General features: G+C 31.4%; 4 protein-coding genes across 4 annotated transcripts; 3 read left to right on the forward strand and 1 right to left on the reverse strand.

Annotated features, from left to right (window-relative positions):
* LOC11415929 (60S ribosomal protein L23a) lies at positions 1-2408 on the forward strand. Its single transcript, XM_003606563.4, has 4 exons — positions 1-148; positions 256-307; positions 1262-1622; positions 2106-2408. Exons 2-4 carry the CDS (start codon positions 295-297, stop codon positions 2188-2190), a joined length of 459 nt encoding a protein of 152 aa, XP_003606611.1. The 5' UTR covers positions 1-148; positions 256-294; the 3' UTR covers positions 2191-2408.
* Positions 2409-4481: 2073 nt separating this feature from the next.
* Positions 4482-6678, reverse strand: LOC11413835 (uncharacterized). The gene is made up of 2 exons (XM_024782780.2): positions 6569-6678; positions 4482-5391 (listed from the first exon to the last, which is right to left on the reverse strand). Exons 1-2 carry the CDS (start codon positions 6602-6604, stop codon positions 4606-4608), a joined length of 822 nt encoding a protein of 273 aa, XP_024638548.1. The 5' UTR covers positions 6605-6678; the 3' UTR covers positions 4482-4605.
* A 9139-nt stretch (positions 6679-15817) lies between these two features.
* Positions 15818-16168, forward strand: LOC11415930 (uncharacterized). The gene is made up of 2 exons (XM_024780868.2): positions 15818-16029; positions 16122-16168. The coding sequence occupies exons 1-2, from the start codon at positions 15909-15911 to the stop codon at positions 16166-16168; spliced, it is 168 nt and encodes a 55-aa protein (XP_024636636.1). The 5' UTR covers positions 15818-15908.
* Positions 16169-19956: 3788 nt separating this feature from the next.
* On the forward strand, positions 19957-21908 carry LOC11408747 (aquaporin TIP1-1). Its single transcript, XM_003606566.4, has 3 exons — positions 19957-20219; positions 20432-20682; positions 21258-21908. The coding sequence occupies exons 1-3, from the start codon at positions 20087-20089 to the stop codon at positions 21630-21632; spliced, it is 759 nt and encodes a 252-aa protein (XP_003606614.1). The 5' UTR covers positions 19957-20086; the 3' UTR covers positions 21633-21908.
* Positions 21909-22477: the final 569 nt, after the last annotated feature.

The following is a 22477-nucleotide window of genomic DNA, read 5'->3' on the forward strand; positions in this document are numbered from 1 at the left end:
TGTGAAAAACAAAAAAGTTTCCAACTCATACTCCTACAAGACTTCAAACGGATTCTAGGCCCATTTCGAAAATCCCTCATATATATTCTTCACACTCCGAAAGCAGTAAACCCTAGAACCCGTTTCTTCCTCTGCATCCACCGCGAAGGTTTGTGACACAGTGCCTCTTTTACTCTGTCCTAATTCCATTGTTTCATTCATTTCATCAACAATTTCAGAGTTTTGATTTTTGTATTGTTTTCCTTCATGAATTAGGGTTTATATCAGGTAGAGTTTCTTTTCCATCTGCAACAAATGGCCCCAAAAGGTAACTTCAATTTTCTGATCTCATTATTTTACACTGATTTAAGTTTATGTGTGTGTGTTTCAACCTTTAATTTTTTCTAGGTGAAAATGATTGTTTTTGTATAATTTAGATTGAACTTAATCAATATGTATTATTGTGTATGTCATTCCATTTTCATGTATGATTTGATTCTAGGGAATTTGTAAGCGACTGTTTTGGACTGTGTTTTGAGTTATGATAAGCAGAAAAAATTTAGGTTTTGTTCAGATAAATAGCTTAGTTGAGTGCTTATGCTAGAAACTAGAATCGCTTATAAGCTATTTTTATAACAAAAGATACAACAAAATTGTTTTCATTTAAGCTATAAGTTGTTTTTCATAAGCTATCAACTTATGAAATTAAGGTGAAATTAGTTCATGGACATGTCAAAAGCTGTCTCCATAAGCTCAAATTTGTAAATCCAGAAATACCCTTACATCCTGTTTGGATAAGCAACTTATTTGCAGCTTATAGTACACACACTTATTCATAAGCTTACATTAGCTGTTTGTATAGCAAAAGATAAATTATAGTTAAATAGTTTTTCTATATGCTATAAACTGTTTTTATAAGCTATATCAAAAAACTTGTGAAAAAAAGCTTAAAAAACAGTTTGTGAAAATTGTCATTTATTCTATAAGCTGTTTTCATAACTTCTCCCAAACAGTCTCAAAATGTATGCTAGTAGATAATCTCAAATAAGCCAATCCAAACAGGCCCTTAATGTTATATCATAAGCTGTTTTTAAATAAGCTTTTTATTTAACTTACAGAATTATTGCTTAATCTCTCATATGATTAATACTGATTGTACATAGGCCTTTGGTTCAGTATATTTTAATCAAATAATGCATGGAATTAGAAATATTATTTTGCACAAAAAAATAGTTAGAACTTTTTTTTTTTTTCATGTGACTTATGCACTGTTTTTGTGCAGGTGATGTTTCTAAGAAGACCGATCCAAAGGCACAGGCCTTGAAAGCTGCCAAGGCAGTCAAGTCAGGCACTGCTATTAAGAAGGCAAAGAAGATTAGAACAACTGTAACTTTCCATCGCCCAAAGACACAAACAAAGGATAGGAACCCCAAATATCCTCGCATCAGTGCCACACCAAGAAACAAGCTTGACCACTATCAGATTTTGAAGTTCCCACTCACCACTGAGTCCGCAATGAAGAAAATTGAGGATAACAACACTTTGGTTTTCATTGTTGACTTGCGTGCTGATAAGAAAAAGATTAAGGATGCAGTGAAGAAAATGTATGACATCCAGGCAAAGAAGGTTAACACCTTGATCAGGTGAGCCTTTATGCAGTAACTTTTCAAGGCAAATTAATAATCTGATAAATGCTAATAACAGTTGTAGTCTAATAGTCAATTTATATTGCTCTACCCTTCACATGTTTTGTTAGGGTGGCACCTGATGTTTGAGATAATCTGTTGTCCTGTCGTATATTTTGCAGACTTACCGAACCATTTTTGGGTTTTGGCAGTTTTTTGTTTTCTAGTTGAATGTGTTTAGGCATTAATACCAACATTGGTTTTCTGTTTTCTAGTTGAATATGTGTTTAGGCATTAAATACCAACAATGGTTTTCTGTTTTCTAGTTGAATATGTGTTTAGGCATTAATATCAACAGTTCAATGCAATGCTATCAGGGTTGGAATCTAGAAATAATGATCAGGGATATTGCATAGTTGTGCTATCTGTGCAATTTAATTATTATAGTTCAGCATGGTGATTTCAGACAATTTCTAAACTCGATTACTGAATCTGTTTCAGGCCCGATGGTACCAAGAAGGCCTATGTTAGGTTGACACCTGATTACGATGCATTGGATGTAGCAAACAAGATTGGGATCATCTAAGTCGGTGCCTGAATTTACTTGGGTTCTATTTAGATGTTAGCCAGTTCTATGGTAGTCATTGAAGGCAACTTTTGGACAAGGGTTAAATTCTATATTTTGTGTTCTCTTGTTTTCTATATTTTGTTTCAATTGACGACACTTATCAGACCTTGTGTTTCAATTTTGACTCAAGTATTACTTAAATTGACGATTGAATTGAGTACTCCCTATTTTTCCAATTTTGGAATTTATTTACGCAACTCATAGAATGTTAGCGTGACGAGGCATCTGAGGTTCTGTTTAAACCATTATATGATTTGTCAATGAAGTTTTCAAATGCTGTAAACCTGTAGTCTGGTATATATGTTTTGGCCTTGCGGTAAAAATGATGTCTCACATTAAACATGACAAATCTTGACTTGTTCGAAAGAATGATTGAGCTTTCTCATTAATACACCATGAAAAATCTTGACTTGTGCTGAAGACAGCATCAGCTTTCTGAATAAGAATGATTTGTTGTGAAAGTGTTAGAATGATTCATTGTAGTTAGTGATTAATTATAAGGCTCCATTTATACCCCTCTTTATTGAGGCTCTAGATTGCGAATACTTCGTGTGTGTTTAGTTGCTAGTTTCAAAACTGTGGCAACCAAAAAACCATTTCTCGATGAGCTAGGATCGAAATGCTTTCTCCTTTTAGTGGATCCAAACAGTCTACAGTCTATTTGTCGTGCATTCAGACAGCTGAAATCCTCAAAGATATATTTAGATTTGATGATACAAGATAACATGGTGTTCGGATTGGAAAGTTAATTTCATACTTGTTTTGCAAGGATACGAAACAAATACATTTCAAAGGCCTTTGCTAGAAAAACTTGCAATGTAGAAATATCGAATTGAGTTCTTTTAGCTAGGCATCGAAGTGAATATATGCAACCAATAGGGTAGAGTCTAGCAGAAGAAGTTAGATTCTCACATGGCCACACGTCTCAAAAAACAACAAAATAATGAATGTAATATATGCAGAATCTATATGTTACTTAGTACTGCCTTTGCTAGAAAAACTCGCAATGCAGAAAATATCAAGTTCTTTTAGCTAGGCATCGAAATGAATATATGCAACCAATAGGGTACTAGAGTCTAGCGGAAGAAGTAAATTCTCACATGGCCACACGTCTCAAAAAAACCAACAAAATAATGAATATATGAAGAATCTATGTTACTTAGTACTTACCTTAACTTTAACTAATGCTTGATCCTCAAATTTCAACACTCATGGTGTATGTTTATACAGAAAAAACTGCAGACCTCTGAAAAAAAAAACATCTAGATTTTGTTTTACGGTTCACATGACATGTATCTGTTTGTCTACTACTTTAGATGGTTGTTATCTAATTACAAGAAATTTTCAAAGTGAGTAGAAAATGTCTTCAGTGGTTGACAAATGATCTTGGAGAACATGACATCTACAGAGAGGACAATTTGAATGGGATTGAAACCATTTGTCAATGCACGAAACATGAAAACTATGTGTACAAATTGGAAGATGTTTTACCCATTCCCCTTCTTCAAACTCTCCTAGACAAATAGCACAGTCCACATCACTTAGTTTTTGTTCAACCTCATTTTTCTTAAACTGAAACATGGGAAGTGCTTGTACCATAGAGTACTCCAATCCACTGTTTAGAACATGTCGAGAAGAATTACTAGGATAAAAATTCGCCAGTTCTGGAAGTCGTCTTTGAAAATTTGACACATCTGGAATTTGCCTTTGAACATGGTTTCTTGTGGCGATTGCATGGTAAATTAAAAAAAACAGACGCATAAATGCGCCATGGGAGATAGATATAAAGAAGAAAACCCACACTACAATAATTATAATACAAAAAACAAATTCTGCAGCATCAGAAAACATTTCAATAAACATGAAGCCGATTCTTGATTCACACAAAATCTTATATGAAAATAACTATGCTAGCAAAAAACAAATTTCTATACACGGTTGGAGATAATATTAAGGATGCTCCATTGTATTAGTTGACAACTTGCCATGTCTTGTCTTCGGTATTAACTATTGAATGTTTAAAAATTAAGATTAGATTCTGGTTACATTCAAAAGTGTAAAAAAAAAGAAAAAAAAAACACAAAAGTATATATAAATCACTACCTGTTTGAACCAAACAAACTTCAAGGTATCAAATTCGATTCCTACTGATAAAATAGTCACGGATAATCAAAGTTGAATTTTCATCGAAGAGATGAAAATTAGATTTAGCGACATAAATTTAAAAAAGAAAAAAAAAAAAAAAAAACTTGCAAGATCAAAGATATATCTCAACATTTTCAACCATAATAACCAAAAGGAGTGTATGCCAATCCATTCCATTTACACCAATTGCAGTAACTCCATTTATAAAAGGAGAAAAAATCATCATAATCATTGATATCTTTGCCGCTTAGAACTAGAACTAGAATCAGAACTATACTTCCATGAATTGTTCCATGAACCATGAGGCACATGATTACCAGCAAAGTTAAGCATTGAAGAAGCTGAACAAGTTGAGGTAACATTTGAAGAAAACTTCGGCATAGCTGGAAAAGAAACCGGGTCGATTATTATAGCAGCATCATTATCATACACTTTGATGTTCAAGGGTGGAACTTGAATATCATTCAAAGGAGGTGGATTGCTCCAAGTAGGAAGTGGTCCAGCAAGTAGAATAGTTTGAAGCAAAGGACCAGCATCAATCACAGCTTGTAAAAGTTTACCCTTTTGAGGCAAAACTTTTTCTTTAGCAATAGAATCTATAGCAACAGTTCCATGATCAGAAACTGGCTTTTCACTGGGCACCCTCAAATAATTGAAGTGTTGATTTTGATGATGATTGAGATAGGCCATGTTGGTGTTTGAAAACTCAGGTGAAGAAACAGTTTCAAAGAATGAATCGACCGGTGGAGAACCGTGTGAGAGACTGCTAGATTCTGTAATGCTAGGGTTTGAAGAGTGAAACATTAGAGGATTTTCTTGTTGGAATCCAGAAATGAACTTGTCTTGGAAATGGATTGGACTTGGGTTGTTCATTAGTTTTTGCAGCTGATTTTTAGCTTCATCTCTTTCTAGGTACGCTGTTTTAAGTAGATTGAACAGTTCTGTCTTCATGTTTTTCATTGCTTCAAGTTCAAGTGTTGTGTCTATGAGTTTTTGTCTTAGTTCATGTTCCCTCTGCAAAATCAAACAAGGAAAATTTTAGTTGGTTTTGAAGGGAAAAAAGTTATGATTATTTAAAGTCAAGGATAAATGAAAGTAATCATGTTTGTTAAGATGGAAATCGAGGGATTTGGGTTGTATGCAATTGGAATCTAATGCGTTTATTCAGTCAAAACATCGATGGCTGCAGAATCAGGAAATATTTGGATGACTTGCGATGGCTGCGGTTTATGTTTTCATATATGGCTTGTAAAAATGTTTAGGCATGGTTCATATTTTATTAGTAGTAGAGTTGAGATACACTCAACCCAACAAAGATTAACGTCTTTGTTATTTGAAATATTTTTTGTAGCAAGATATAGATACCAATTGTTTTAGAAAAAGAGAGACTATGGGCATTTTTGTAAATGATAGTAAACTAATTGCGTGAAAAATGAATCCATGATAAAATTAATGCAATAATTAATTATCAATTACTGTCCAAAATTAATAAGGAAGGTCAATGACGAAATTCCGGAAAATACATGAAAAAAATAACAATTGGTGATGGAAATTAATGCAGATAAAATATTCGGACTCACTCCACAACATTTCACAATTGCAAAAGGTGTAACTAAACACGAATCAGATTTATGTACTATGATATGAGAGACTGCAGGACTGATCTAGGACCGTTTGATTGGGATCGGATGATTCAAAATATGATTTATTTATTTTGATTGGTTCCATTGAACAGAGATGATCATAATCATGATCAAGGCATTGTCTTTTTTTTCTTGACAAAATGATCGAGACATTGTCGGATACTAAATATGAACAACTCTCTCAATAAAAAATGTTGATGCAAAGTATATTAGTATTTGTCGTTAAAAATCAATGTTGATGCACAAAAAATTACAACATCCACCCAATTTACTGAGATAAAAAAAAAAAAAAAAAAAAAAACTTTATATTGGATTAATACTTTGATCCCTTTAGCCACAATCCATTTTAAATGAATAGTGAAAAAAAAATGGTGAATCATTTAGTGATAAACAATCCAACATCATAATGCACATAAAGAATACTAATAATGAAACACAGTGACAAATGAAAGAAGCCACAAATGGAAAAATCATTCAACCAAAAAGGGTCGTTTAAAGAGTATAAAGATGAGAACCATATGTTAAAATAAAATATGCTACAAACATACCTCTTGGTAAATGAAAACTGAATCCAGCTCCTCCATACTTTGTTCTGTTTGAGAGAGAAAGAGTGAAGATTGAAATGCAAAGTATTGGTTAGGAAGAAATACCCTCTTATTTATAGATGAAAAAATGCACGTGTTGTTAAATAAGACAAAATAAAAATAAAAATAATGGTAAAAAAATGGGTGGGAAAAAGTGGTAAATAGAAAGGATTGCACAGAAATACTCCTTAGAACCAAATCATCACTATCATCAAAATGAATGCTGAGATATTCCAAATTCTAGTATTAGAAAATCCCTGAAATCCTCCCACTTTTTAAGGAACTTTGTCCCTTGTATCGTTTATGTTTTTATGGTCAATGAAATCTTTCCTAGTATATGTCATTTTTAAATCAAAGCTTTTTTTTTCTCTTATTTTTTTTTTTGTCAAGTTTTGGGGTAAATTTTGAAGTACATTAATGTTATTTTTTTTTTTGAAAGATCTTGAAGTTTGGTTATGTATCGATATCTGTAAGTAAAACTATTTTAATATAAATTAATATAAAAAACATGATATAATATTCAACGATTGAATAAAAAAAATATATCCAACCAAACGTTATGGATATCATTGTGTTTATTTTTGTTTTACACCAAAGACATCTTTTTTGCCCATATATGATAGAGGTTAATTATCGAAATAACTGAGATCGACTTAAGTGGTTGAACTCTAATAACCAATATTTTTCATATGTTGTTGGACTGTAATAACAAATATTTTTCGTAGGAAATCAAAACTTTCCTAGTATATATATTCCCTCTCACCGTCACCTTAAAAAATTAAATGAAAATAACTCTTGTTTACACAAAAATTGTTTAATCCTTGTTTAGTGTTTACGCGCTTTGATATTAAATGTCAATAACTCAACATAAATACCTTTTGTAAAGACAAAGTTCCCCCTGTTTTATGATTATGAAACAGTATTAGGTAGGGAAGTACTTGTTCGCTAGGATGCAAATCATTTTGGTTTTGGCTATTTGGAGTAATATTTTGGGCAACTTAAAATCCATTATGGATTTAATTTTTATATATGGTTTGTGTAATACCATCTAGTTAATATTATATATATCACTCTTAATTGAAGATCTTTTATTTTCTATTTTCTTTTTTAAAATATTTGGTATTAATCACCAACTAATTTAAGAGGTCTAATCTCATCGTCTACTTATGAATGATTCATTTAAAGATTAATTCATTAAAATTGAGACAAAGGATAATCAAATATAAGACTACAAAAGAAGCACACTCAATCTCAAGCCAACATGACTAGCCCAATCCAAATGGATTATCTTTTATTTTCTATTAACCGATTGGTAATTATACAAATACATAAGAGTAATTTTGTAAAAGTACTACTCCTTTTATCCTTTTTAATTATTATTTTTCCTTTTACATGCAATCATTAAATTTTATTACTTTTCATACAATTATTTTACCTTTTCTTATAATAATCTTAATAATTTAATATTTCATTTCGTATATTTCTCTATCAACAATAAACAATTAAGATTTTCATATATTTCTTTGTAATATTTGTCACTCATTTCGTATGCTTTTCATAGTTGTATTTAGGATATATCTTCTTCTTTTTTTAAAGGACGTCTTTTTGTTATCTTTGATAAAATAAAAAAAACATTACAAAACGAATATGCATAATTTAAATATAAATAATTTAAATAAGATATTAGATTTTATGTGAAATACATTGATTTTTATTTACAAAATATATTTTCCCTAAGAATTACTTTTTTATATGAGTCACACAAAAAAATAGTTACTTTTATAGTTTCTTTTAGAGGGTTGTTTTTTATAGTTGCAATCTGATTTATAATTCAAAATACATCAAATTTATAATGAAGTTATTTGACATCTATAATTATATACTACTATCATTCAATGATACCTATAATTTGATTTCTACGATATCCATAATTCTTATTGTACAAATCACAATTCTACGAATTAAGTTTTTTTAACTATGAACATAAATGCTCAGTCCAATTTCTCTGAGTATTAATTTTAAAAATTAATAGTCATTCCTTTTTGTTTCCTTTTTTACACTATCTAATTTATATATGCCAACTTTGCACGATTTTACATTTCAAAAATAGTTTTTGTCTTCAATAGTATCTTTAAATCTTGATTTATTTTGTACCAAAAAATAAAAACTTTTTTTTTTCCATATGTTTTTCTTGTTTCTCATTGATTTCTTCCCATCCATTAAAACTAATCATATTTAAGGGTGTGTTTGGTTTGCAAAACAGTAAGTACCGGACAAAACAACACAACACAAAGTAGAACATTACAGGACAAATTTTTTATGGCAATGAGTAATTTTTTGTTTTATACGATTTTTGGGGGGATAAAATGTTATTTTGGTATTTTAGACAACTTGTACGTGGGACAAAAAAGTTGTGTTGTGGTTTGCTGAGGGACAAAAATATGAGTTTTTGTCCTGTACCTGAAACAGTTTTACAAGTCAAACACATGACAACTAGAGTTGTTCTGTCATATCCTTCATTTTTTAGCAAATCAAACGCACACACTAAAATATGAATTCTCTCAAATAAGATTTGAATATTGGTTCGTCGCATTTTTTAAATCTGATTTATAGGCTGGTCGTTTGGTCCTTAAGATTGGATAAAGTTTTTTTTAATGAAGTAACGGGGCAAAAGCCCCAACAAAAAAAACAAAGAAAAATTAGAAACCTCTCTAAGAAAGGAAGCAACTCTGAAGTATGAGCTCATCCAATGTTATACGTAATTTAGTTTCGTTTTGGATGACTAATTTAAAAAACTCAATTTGATTTGATTCAATTTAATTTGTTTTAATTTGGATTGTTTTTTTAATATCCAAATTACAAGTTTTAATTTTTGTAATTAATATTAATAGTATAAAGACAAAAAAAAAAAAAAGTTTGATGCAAAATATAACACATAATAGACAAAAATTAATATCACAAAATGATAATATGATCGATTATGTTTAAAATATATAAAAAATATAATGAATTAAATTAATAAGTGGTATTAAAAAAATTAAAAACCAACAAATAATAGATCAGTGCAATATATGCTATAGATCAATGCAATATATACTAAGAAAAAAATAACTATTAATTAAATTATATGTATGCAGTTAGGTTTGATTTAAATTAATCAATTCAAAATTCGATTTGATCCAAGTGATCTTAAAAAACACACATCTCAAACACGTCCGATAATATTTAATTTTGAATGATTTTTTATTTTCTATATCAATTTGCAATTTTAATTTAAATCGATTTGAATTTAAATATTCCTAATTACATGGTATACCGCCAATGCTAGAGAAACAAAACAATGTTAGAATAAAAAATCATAATATTCATAGAAATAGTAAGGAAAAATTTAACAAAACTATCAACAACTTATGCGAGAATCTCTCTCCGACAACAAGTTGACCTTAGTTTTCTTTATCTAGGTTCTCTTATATTTTCTTCATTGAGGGGGTGGTTTTAGATAAAATTTGATCCAAAATCACCCTTTTTTCATCTTTTTATCTCTATTTCAACCTAAATAACTGATTTTCACATACGTCTAGTTTTTTCTTCTTTATAATCGTCTCCTAAGTGCGGCGTTGTGTTTGTCTATGGTCTTGTGCGGTGTTGTTTGATTTTCAGTCTTGTTGTGGCGTTCATTTAGTTTATAACGAAAGATCGACTATTTGATCAATGATTTGGACTATCGATAATTTAAACGCGCCAACGTTGCAGATCCTGATACATTTGTATTCCAATCACTTCAATTTTACAAAACATATACTCCATCCGTTTCAAAATATAAGTAAATTTTACTTTTTAGGTTCATTCAATTAATGATGTATGTGGTTTATAATATGGACCACATACATCAATAATTGAATGAACCTAAAAAGTAAAATTTACTTATATTTTGAAACGGAGAGAATACGCATTTGTTTATTAAAAAACCTAAGTATGCCACAGTTGCGATATTCTTGTAAAGCACATGATGGTTTGAATTTTTTACATTATCTACCAAATGGTATACTAGATTGTGTTGTGTACTGACTCGATAATCCTAAACTGAACCTTAAGAATATTAGTTGACATCTCATGTTTTCCTGCCTTATTATTCTACATTATATTAATCATTGAGATTTTCGTGTAACCAAGAGAGTGTAAGCAAGAGAATGGTCATTTTTGCATATATTTGTGATTCATAATTCATATATATTAAAATGTTAGTTTAATTACTCTTTTGGTCCCTTAACTTATTTTTTGGTTTCGTTTTGGTACCTTAACTATTAAAAGTTTTGTTTTGGTCCCTTAACTTACTTTTTGGTTTCGTTTTGGTCCCTTAACTATTAAAAGTTTCGTTTTGGTCCTTTAACTTACTTTTTGGTTTTGTTTTGGTCCCTTAACTCATCCTCTGTCAACCACTTTGGTCCTTTATGTTAGGATGAATGTATTAGAGTTAAGGGATCAAAATGAAACCAAAAAATAAGTTAAGGGACCAAAATGAAACCAAAAAGTAAGTTAAAGGACCAAAACGAAACTTTTAATAGTTAAGGGACCAAAATGAAACCAAAAAATAAATTATGGGACCGAAACGAAACTTTTAATAGTTAAGGAACCAAACGAAACCAAAAAATAAGTTAAGGGATCAAAATAAATTAAGAGACCGAAACGAAACTTTTAATAGTTAAGGAACCAAAATGTTTTTCAAACGATTTAATGGTAGCTAATCTTTATTGCTATATTCGTTTTCAATAAAATTAGTAGGTTTTGCCTTTTACATTAGTACTTAATCTAAGTATAGGACAATTATTACTTTTATTTATTTTATACAATCAGTTATTCAAAATTCGATAGTGCTACTGTTGTCGCTGTAATATAATGACGATCATTCGTATAATTTATTTAGAGCTACTAATTCTAGATTTTGTTTCAGGAAACGTACAAAACTACTTATAATTTAGTTAGAATAAAGTTATATATCTTGCTTACGACAAAAACGGTTTAAATAATAAATAAATAAAAGTTAAAGTAATCACTTCTTCATAATACAATGTATCTAGTGTCTCAACACATGCATTAACAAAAAAATACATGTGACTGTGTAAGCTTTGCGTTGTGCACCGTCGAAGGTTGACCCTTAATTCTGCAATTTCTACTAAATATTATAATTTGTTGTATACGTTGTTTTGTGACCGACGAGTTCTTTGTCCTCTTAGAATCACATTATAATTAGTATAATTGTTATGATGTGTACTTTAATAAGTATAGTTCAATTGATCTATGTAATTGATGATTAAGTTAGAATTTAAAAATATGAAGACTTGTAATAACATGATTACAATTCATAATAACGTTACGAAGTTAGATTTCTAATTGTTCAACGCTAGAACCCTAGTGAACCTAGCTAGTTAAGGGTTTTTGACTTGTATATTAATTGACTTCCAAGATAACTAGCTTCTAGCTATGACAATATGTACAAGATATATTTTGTCAAAATATATTATGGTATATAACTATGAGTCTATGAATCTATGACAAAGATACTTAGATATATACTACTAACATTCACATTATAAATTCTTAAGGGATGATTTTAAAGTCCAAATTACAAAGTTGAACTAACGTTGAATTCATTTAATTTGGTATTACTACAGTATATGATGATATACATATGATTGCGTGCTAAGCAATTGCTTGTATAATAGTATATAATTAGCCGTTTAAAAAAAATGGTGGAACAAGCAAATTAATGTATGTGCACACGTTAATGAGGATTTTCAGCTAGATGTTTGTGAAAAATCATACAAAGTGATGAACCATAAAGAGTGTGTTTGGGTAAATCATCTAATAATTAATTATTCCAAAGATAAGTATTTTTTTGAAGGAAAAATTAAGATAAGCTAAAAATATAAAGTATTTTTATATTATGAAATAAATACGAAGAAACTTCCACTAACCTATTCAAACATTAACCTTTAATATTATTATTATTATTTTTTATTTTCATTATATAAGCATGAATTTTTTATTTTTTTCAAAAAAAAAAAAAAAAAAACTGTGAGCATTGACCAGCCTGTGGTATTATACTTTTACCACTTTTGCTCCTAACGGATAACGACTTAACCTGTCAATTTCACAAACGTAAAAGCAAAAAATAGAAATATTGTTAATGTTATTATTTGTTAATTCCTTTCATTATGTTTAAACTTTTAACATAATATTTGAATAAGATGATTATATAAATAATATTCGTCGGACATGCAGGTATATTGTCGTTTTTGTTTTTGGCCACAATACAAAGTTGTCTTTTTGCGGATGAAAGTAGGACCCCCAGGTGTGAAAACAAACCTATGTAATGTAATGTATGAGATAGAGATAGTGTTTGAGAAAGTGCACATGGTGATTAGGTATAAGCCATGTGGGAAGGCCACTCTTAAGACACGTCAAGGAAAATGCCAGTCAGTCACCCAAGTTTAACACACTCTCAAAACTAACCAGCCAGCAAGGTAGCATTTAGGTGCATTTGTTCTTCTCTCTTTAAATCATTCATTCTCTCTCATTTAAATAACATATTTTAATCATTCATCTAACATTCTCTCTCATCTAAAATGAACTAAAGACACCTAAAGATACCGAAGCCAAAGGCACTAAAGTGCCATTCGCTAGCTCACATCTAGACCCGGTGTTACAAGCATCGTTCAACTTTAAAAGAGGAAATGAGGAATTACCGTCATCAAGTGAGTCAAATTTTGTTTAGGTTTTTTTTTTTTTTTAACCCGGGTATCCGCACGCGTAATCGTAGAGATTAAACTCTTAAGCCTTGAGAGATTCAAATGAGCGATAAATTTTTTAAGGGTTTTAACGTTGTTACATGCCTAAAGTTAGATTCGAACTTAGGACTTTGGTTATACTAGAAGAGATTCGTGTTATCTCATCTAAATGCTTTTGAATTTTTTAGGGTGTGTTTAAGTGGCGGTTTTGGGAGGGAAGGGGATGATTTATTTTTTAATTTTTTTAAAAAACTACGGATACCATTAAATTTTTTTAAAATTGAAATAATAACACGATCATATAATACTTCTATCACACTTAATTTATTTAAAAAAACATTCATAATTCTTATAATTTAAAAAAGAAAAGTGAGTCATTCACTCTCTTCCCCTCACAAACTCTCAATCCAAACACATCCTAGGCGTGTTTGAATTGAGGGTAAGGGAGGAAGTTAGTGGAATACTTAATTTGTTTTCTCTAAATTATGGACCAAACAAATGTTTATTTTAATTAAATTAAATGTGCTTCAAGTATTATATGATCATTTCTTCAAAGAAAAAATTATTATATGATTATTTATCATGTTTCTTTGGTTTTGAGTGTTGTCTCATTTTCTAGGATAGTTTTAGATTGTATTTTGTCCCTTTAAGTTTAGAATTTGTTCTCACCTAGAATAAACATAGTTTGCATGCATAAAATATTTGCTAAACTCATGCTTTAAACCTACTTTGAGGTGAAAATCATATTTTACATAGTCTAAGGTCTTAGAGTGTTTATAAACTTTCAATACATTTTTACACTTATCAATCGATTCAAATGTCACAAATGACTTCTTGAATCGATTCAGTGCAAACAGAGAGTTATGAAACACTTTTGAATCAATTCAAATCATGTAGGATACGATTTGAATCGATTCCATCTTCATTTGAATCGATTAAATCTTCAAACCATGTCTAGAATGCATTTTGTCCTTGAATCGATTAACATTTTCTCTAAATCGATACAGACATTGTTTTTTTACTAAAAATCAAAATATTTTATTCTAAAACACTTCACCTATAAACATAACTTCCCTCTTTATTTACATTCAATAAATTCATTCATTGCTTTTCTCTCTATTCTCCTTCTCCAAAACCCTTAAGAAAACTCTTTCTTTATTGTTCTTTGTGAGAATTTGGATCTAGGATTAGAGGGAAAATTGTAGGTTTTGTAATGGTTTGGATCCTTCAAGGAATTTGAGGTGTTCAAAGTTCCAAAGGATACAGGAAGACTTTATTTTTTTCCTCTACAAGCTAGGTTTTTTTTCTTTCTAATTCATCAACATCGAAGGAACTTATGCAGAAGAAGCAATCTTGACGAAGATTGCCGAAGGATCTCATAGGATTCAAGATTGAAGTTTTGAGGTATCAAATTTGTGGATATCAAATTTATATCAAGTTAAAGATGATCTTGATATGAGCAATTTAGGGCCTTGGTCATCTTTGGGTTAAAGAGTTACAAGATTCGTTAATTACTTGTAATCAAACCTTGTTGCACATCGTGCAAACATTCAATCATTGTGGAAGATTGTAGATTTTTCTACGAAGAGTGGACGTTCCCCATAGTGAGGATGATTGGGCGAAACCACTTTAGTCCGTCCAAATTGACACCAGAGATAATCGAACACGAGACTTTGATGAGAAACACACTGCTTTAATTGATGCATATGTTACAATTTAATTGTCAAACTATTTTGAAAAAAACATGTTTCCACGCGTAGAGTTTTTGAGGAAATCTATTCATCCTTCGTATAGATTTGTAATTTTACCGTCATTAAACCAACAACCAGGGCCCCTTTCCTCAGTGAATCCGTGGGTTAAAAAAAACTTGAAAACAAGCAAGGAGATTGAAAAAAGGGGTACAACTTACAACTAACAACCAACTTCGTTCATGTCATGTGAGTATCAGAAACAATTATATTTTTATAGCATAATAATGTGTGAAAAGAGATAAGGGTGTGTACATAATGGAACTTTAAAGACCCATTAAACTTGAATAAGGTCCAAGAAATAACTCGATGATTGCTCTTTTGGATTCACCAAAAATACCCAAATTGTTCAAGAGAAAACTCTTGAATTGCATAAAAATCTAGAGGTCCCGGGACACTATTCAAGGATTCCAAAAAAATAATTATTGCATAAAAATGTTAAGTGTTTCAATTTTTGATGTCTTAATTACATAATTTTTTTAAAAAAAGTTACAATTTAAAAGTCTTAAAGAGTATTCCAAAAGCACTCGTGAAGATAACTTTTTGTTTTTCAGAATAAAGAGAAACTATGGGGTCAAAAGAGCAAACTATTAAATAGCTCTCCCATCTCGAAAGCCTTGTTTTGAGGCCCAATAAATTATCATTTTGGGTCCATGTAATTGTACCATTTTTGTAACAAAAACCAAAACTTGGTGTGAGAAGAACAGAACAAACAAGAAGCTGCAACTGCAAAAGAATCAACTGAAGCCATAACATCAGCATCTGAAAATGAGACAGTTCGATCCATGGCCAGTTTTCTTCAAGAGAGAATGGAAACGTACTTGGCCATTCCTCGTTGGATTCGCCGTCACCGGAGCTCTTGTCACCAAATTCTCTCTTGGTCTTACCGGTAATTCAATCTATTTCCTTTTTTATTGTAGAATTAGGTTTTCGATATTATCGTGATAAATCTAATTTACCTTTATTTTGTTTTTGTTGCAGAGGAAGATGCTAAGAATTCAAAATTCGTTCAGCATCACAAAAGGTAACCCTAACTCACCCAATCTAAATCATCAACTTTTATTGCGCTGTATTTTGTAACAATCAGCAAAGATTAATTAGATCACCAGATTTTTTTTTAATATCAAATCTGTGTATGAAGTGATTCTTGGTTCCTGGGTGTGACAAAAATTGATTTTGAATGAAATGATTTTGTAAAATTCAAAAGCTAGAAATTATCCGTAGATTAAGTTAGAATCAATCTTGGAGGAGGCAAAATCAATTTTAATTGATAGCAACCAAACATGTCGAAAACAATTTTAGACCTCTTGAAACATGAACCAAACCTAAGTAATTGTGAAAAAGGAAACAAAACAATAGTTGAAGTTTTATATGATTTGATGCATTTAAAAGTGATATTTCATTGCGATCATGTTGGCGATCTTAAGCGGTGAATGTCCCCATTTTGAAGAGCATTATTTCTGTAGTTAAATTTAGATAAAATGTGAGTGTGATTTTCATTCAAATCTGATGTGGGGTAGTTTGGATTGCTTTTTTCTGAGCTTATGCAAATAAATGAGATTTTATGTATTATTCATAAGCATATCAAGGTAGTTTATGAAAAAACAGCTTATGAAGATACAATTTTCATAAGTGAGAACTTATGAATTAACATAAAAACTTGTTTAATTGCATTAGCTATTTCTCATAAGCTAAAAAATAAGGCAATCCAAACAGGCCCATGGTCTACGTGGGAAAATAATTTTCAACTTGGTGGAAGCAAATTATTTAATACTTAGTAGCCTTTGGCTTATCACAAAATTCGTGTAAAAGGCTAGGAATGATAGCGTTTTTGTTTTGCGGGATGTTAACTGTTCTTTAATGTTACTGTTATTATGAGATTAAAATCTAGGAAGGTATTGTGATGTTTTCTTATGCTGGTGTTTATGTGTAATGCATTAGAAATTAACAATGAAATGGATCATTTCCACATGTTGATCACCAATGAATTTGGCTCCTCTAAAGCGATCAATTCACTTTAGAGAGTAAGTTAATATTAAGGACCTTTGATTAACAAATCAAAGGTTGATATTGCAAGTATATCATAACAAATCATCGGTTTGTTGAAATAACCACCTCTTGAGTTTGTCATTTTACGCTTTACTCACTAAAGATGAGCCAAATTGATTACCAACACCTTTAATTGCTTACTCCTACTATCACTTGAATTGACGAATTATGTCTCTATGAGTAATAACTTGGTATGCTAGTGGATGTTATTTTTTATTTTATGTTACATACTTGATTTTCTGGATACTTATATGGTTGTCACATCATCTTAGTCAGGCATTTGCCTTTAATGTTTTTGATAATGGGACATTTGCTGTTTATATATATTCCAGGTGATTTCTGAATGGAGACATTGTAGTGGCTTTGCACTTCATGTTAGGCGTGTCAAGATTATTTTGCTTGTCTTGATTTCATGGATTGTAATAACAGAAGAGAGATATTCTATATACTCTCTTTACCATATTGTTATTTCTAGTTTTGGTTGTTCACTTGAATCTGCTTTGAAAAATTCATACTAATCAATTATTGATTTCCTCTGTTGTGATACTTATCCTACATGGAATTTCTCTCTTGATATACATTTGGCATTATCTTGAGGAAAATAGATGTGTTTAGCTGTGCACCTCCATGTCCTATAAAGTCTATTTTGTTTAGTTCCCCATCATAATATTGGCATTGCTGTTCAAAATTCTCATGAAAGTCGCCACCGCTTCATTCTGTATGTTCCTTTATCATTTTAAGATGACAACTTATCAATAAGGGGACACCCTAGTTGTATGATAAGATACTTGAACATGGAAAAGACTAGGTCCAGGTATGCTCAAGGGGGTGGGATAGACTTCCTTGAATAATGCTACCTCCTGAATCCTGATGTAGTACTCAAGATTTGGTGAACAGATATATTTTTGTGATCAATTTAACCACCAGATTTAACTAGAACATACTACCATGTTGGCTGAATATGCGCGGTATTTAACTACCAGATTTGGATTTGAATTTATTTCCCAGTTTTATTTGGATTTCAGTTTAATTCAAAATCTGTGGTCAATTTTCTGAATGCTCTAGTTATTTCAGATCAATCTTTGAGTTACAGCACTAAAAGTTTTGTTGAAAGGTCATGATCCACTAGGCATCATGAGTAGAGTTTATTTTTCTTTGATGACCTTCGTTAAACAGTGATCATTCTGAAAAGTAATATTCCCCTTCTTCAAAAAAAGTCTGAAAAATTATACTCCCACCTACAAGTTTGCCTCTAGTTACTTTTCATTTTCCAAATCCATTTAAAGCAGTACTATTCTTCACTGAAGCCAATTTTGAAACCCCCTGGATTGAGTAACTTTCAATAAACCGTGTCCATCAGATCAATCTAATGCACCAAATTGAGTCACATGTTAGCCATCGACCATCGTAATCTTTTAAAGAAAAAAGAAGCTCATCTCTAAACACATGCCGTGCTGCAAAACCCAATCACATCTGCTGCCCTCTGTTGAACCCTGCATGCCGCCGTCGACCATCATCCTAGCTCCAACGGCCCTCGGTTGACTCTTTCTGTGCTCTCGTACTGTTTTGTGAGGGCGAGTTTGCAAGTTTGCGAATCAATGTCTAAAAACAAAAGTTTACCATTTCTATCTCCAAATCAATTTAGAATACTTGCATCAAATAAATGCATCAAGTAAAAATAATGGCAAATAAAATCAGTATTGAGAAAACCAGTCCAGAATACATTAAATGAATAAAAAGAAAAAATACGGAGATCAATTGGCAACACAGCAAATTAAAACAGTTAGGATGCCGGAGGTAGGATGACGGGTAGAGGAACGGAGGCGGTGCAAGGATCAGCGGAGGACGGTAGCAGGAAGGTAGACGATGGTTGTGATTGTGTTACATCAAATTGGTAGCAGGGAATCGAACTTAAAATGTAGTGTGATATACGTTTTAAAATTTCTTCATGCATTGCAATACTAGATACTCTAAATTTGATTTAAAGTGTTCGTCCTTTTAAGCCGTCCATAATAAAGAAATAAAATAGATATGCTAACAAATTAAGACAATATGAGGGGGCAGATGAGTCAATCTGGCAGGACTCTTTGAAATATTTTTAAATAAGCAGCAGTTGGTAACCACAGGGTTAAGTTTAATCAATAAAACCATGACATTATTATGAATCAATGTTAAACAAAATGAATGAAAAGTTCGAGCATACCCACCTCATTGTTTTGGTAAATACTCCCGCTTGTTGGAGTATAGTGGTAAACACTACTAAAAACATGTATATGAGTTCGATTCAATGATACCTTTTATTTACTACTCGTATATTTTCTTTTAATATTAGATTTAATTTATCTTCACAAATGCATGTTTGATATTAAGATAGATTAACGAGAATCATAACGAGTCACGATAATTTTACAAAATCATAGAATGTAATCATTGATAATGAAACTAGCACAACTTAACTAAACCAATGTTGGCTAATGTAAAGTCCACATCACCACCCTATAAACAATCTTATAGTCGGTTTGATCCTAAAGCTAAATGAAGGTCCCACTCTCAAGAATTAGTCATCAGTCGGTGATCCAGCCCCAAAACATCACATCAACCGTACACGTGTCATCACAGGAAAAAATAGGAGGCTCCCTACCCACTTTTTTTGAAAATTTGTTTTTCTTCTTTCATTTCTCCTCGTGACTTAATTTATTTGTACAAAATGTTAAACAACGTGAAATGATGCACCATGTTCTTACTCTCATGTTACTATATATAGCAGCATTTTAGTTAAAGTTGGAGCAAGAAAACTAACCAACATAAATATTAACTAAGCTTGAAGTGCAAGTTATTATCAAAAGTACTAATCTAAGCTTGAAAAATTTCTTTGAGAAAAGAAAAAATATAAAACAATGCCGATTTCTAGAATTGCAATTGGAAATCCTTCTGAGTTTGGCAAAGCTGATGCACTTAAGGCTGCACTTGCTGAGTTCATTTCAATGCTCATTTTTGTCTTTGCAGGGGAAGGCTCTGGCATGGCATATAGTAAGCATTTTCATTTGTTAAACTCTTTTATGACATGTTTGGATTAATTTATTTGAGTTTATCTACTGACGTAAACATTTTTAAAACCGGTATAAGCTCATTTCCTTTAGTTATATGAAAACATTCTTTTATATGATAAATATTTATGCTATAAACGCTTAATTGAACTGTTTTTCCAAACATGTTTGAGTGTAACTTTATGTTTTTGACAGATAAGCTTACAAACAATGGTGCAGCAACACCAGCAGGGTTGGTAGCTGCATCACTATCACATGCATTTGCACTTTTTGTTGCTGTCTCTGTTGGTGCTAACATTTCTGGTGGACATGTCAACCCTGCTGTCACTTTTGGTGCATTCATTGGTGGACACATTACACTCATTAGAGGCCTTTTGTATTGGATTGCTCAGTTGCTTGGTTCTGTTGTTGCTTGCTTGCTCCTTAAAATTGCCACTGGTGGACTGGTGAGAAACATTACATTATATATTTATTCATTTTAAATCGAATCGATTGTGTCGGAAGTGATGGTAACATGACTTTCCCTCATGTTTCCCTCTTGAAAAGAACCTGAATTCCATTCCTGAAGTCATCCATTTAGTTGGCAGACCAACTCAAGGATTAGCTCATAGCGCATCCAAATGACTTAAACCATAGGATACCTTATAGGAGTCTAGTGGAATGAAATACCTTAACTATGGTCGAAAGTTAAAAAATTTCAGTCACATAATTTTTAAGAGCTAGGGGTGATAAAGAAAGTCTCGTAGACGACTATCCAAATTTTTTAATGAGATCAAATATTTTTAATTCTTAAGTATCATTTTGAAAATTCGTTAATTTCTTTCAAAGACCAAATTGTTTTATGCTTATAGTTTCGGTAACAAAATGTAAAATAAAGTCAAACAGTTTTCATACGATTTGTTTCAAAGTATTATTTTAGATTCACATGTTAGTTATTACAATGATTGTTCTTGCCCTATTATGTAATTAACTTTTCTTTTTTAGTGCTGAATTTTAGTATTCATATGTATGTCTATTGCAGGAAACATCTGCATTCTCATTGTCTTCTGGTGTGGGAGCAACAAATGCACTTGTGTTTGAGATTGTGATGACTTTTGGTTTGGTTTACACAGTGTATGCTACTGCAGTAGACCCAAAAAATGGTAGCCTAGGAACAATTGCTCCAATTGCAATTGGTTTCATAGTTGGAGCTAACATCTTAGCAGGTGGTGCATTTGATGGTGCATCCATGAACCCAGCAGTTTCTTTTGGGCCTGCTGTTGTTAGCTGGACATGGGCTAATCATTGGGTCTATTGGGTCGGCCCGTTGATCGGTTCTGCTATTGCTGCAGTCGTTTACGAGACTTTCTTTATCACCCCTAGCTCTTATGAACAGTTACCTGTCACGGATTATTAAGGCCTGATGTAGTAAATCCCCCCTGAAGTTTTTTAATTGAAAAGGGGTTTTGGTTTCTTTTAGCTTTTTATTTTTGTGCTCTTTGTTGTATGCATTTTTCTGTTTTCATATGTTTTGGTATTCGCGGTGTGTTTGACGAAATCGTTGTTGTAGCATTATTTTATTAAAGCTTCAAAGTGTAGCTTGTCGAAATCAAGAGTACCATGTGATTCTGCCAAACTCACTATTAGTCAAAAATACAATCCAATTGTAATCATTTAGTACCTCTTACATGATGATAAAGACTGCTCATCGTGCTATTTTCTTGCCATGGTGTTCAGAAAGTTTCGAACCACGCTGCTTGAACATATGCAGGTATAGTGTGAGCCAGGTGAATAGAAAAAGTGGAAGTTCGACCTGATCGAGAAAAATGAAGCATAAGTCAAACAAATTAGAACTTAATCTAACAATCAACATAATTGAAATGAACAAATTAAGATTTTTTTATGAAAGTGAAACTGAACAATTTTCTACCTGCTATATGAGTCAATTTTGAAGCCTAAGGTTATAGAAGAACAAAAAATAACCATGACTAATTGATGGCAACTATAAGCTCCTTTTAAGGTTATAGGTTAAATATCAAAAGTTACCATATGGAAATCATAATAACTAAATGGGAGGGCTGAAAATTAATTATTGCATCATGAATTTGAAGAAGTTAACAGACTTTACTTGCTCAGCAAGTAACTAGATTGGTTAGGAAATTAGAGTGATCAACTATTAGTTACCTCATGTTAGCTTAGTATGCAACTCCATTTGTGTATAAATGCATCTTGCAAAAACTTGTTCAATAATGAATTCACTCT

Source organism: Medicago truncatula, chromosome 4, assembly GCF_003473485.1.
Source record: "Medicago truncatula cultivar Jemalong A17 chromosome 4, MtrunA17r5.0-ANR, whole genome shotgun sequence".
NCBI lineage: Eukaryota > Viridiplantae > Streptophyta > Magnoliopsida > Fabales > Fabaceae > Medicago > Medicago truncatula.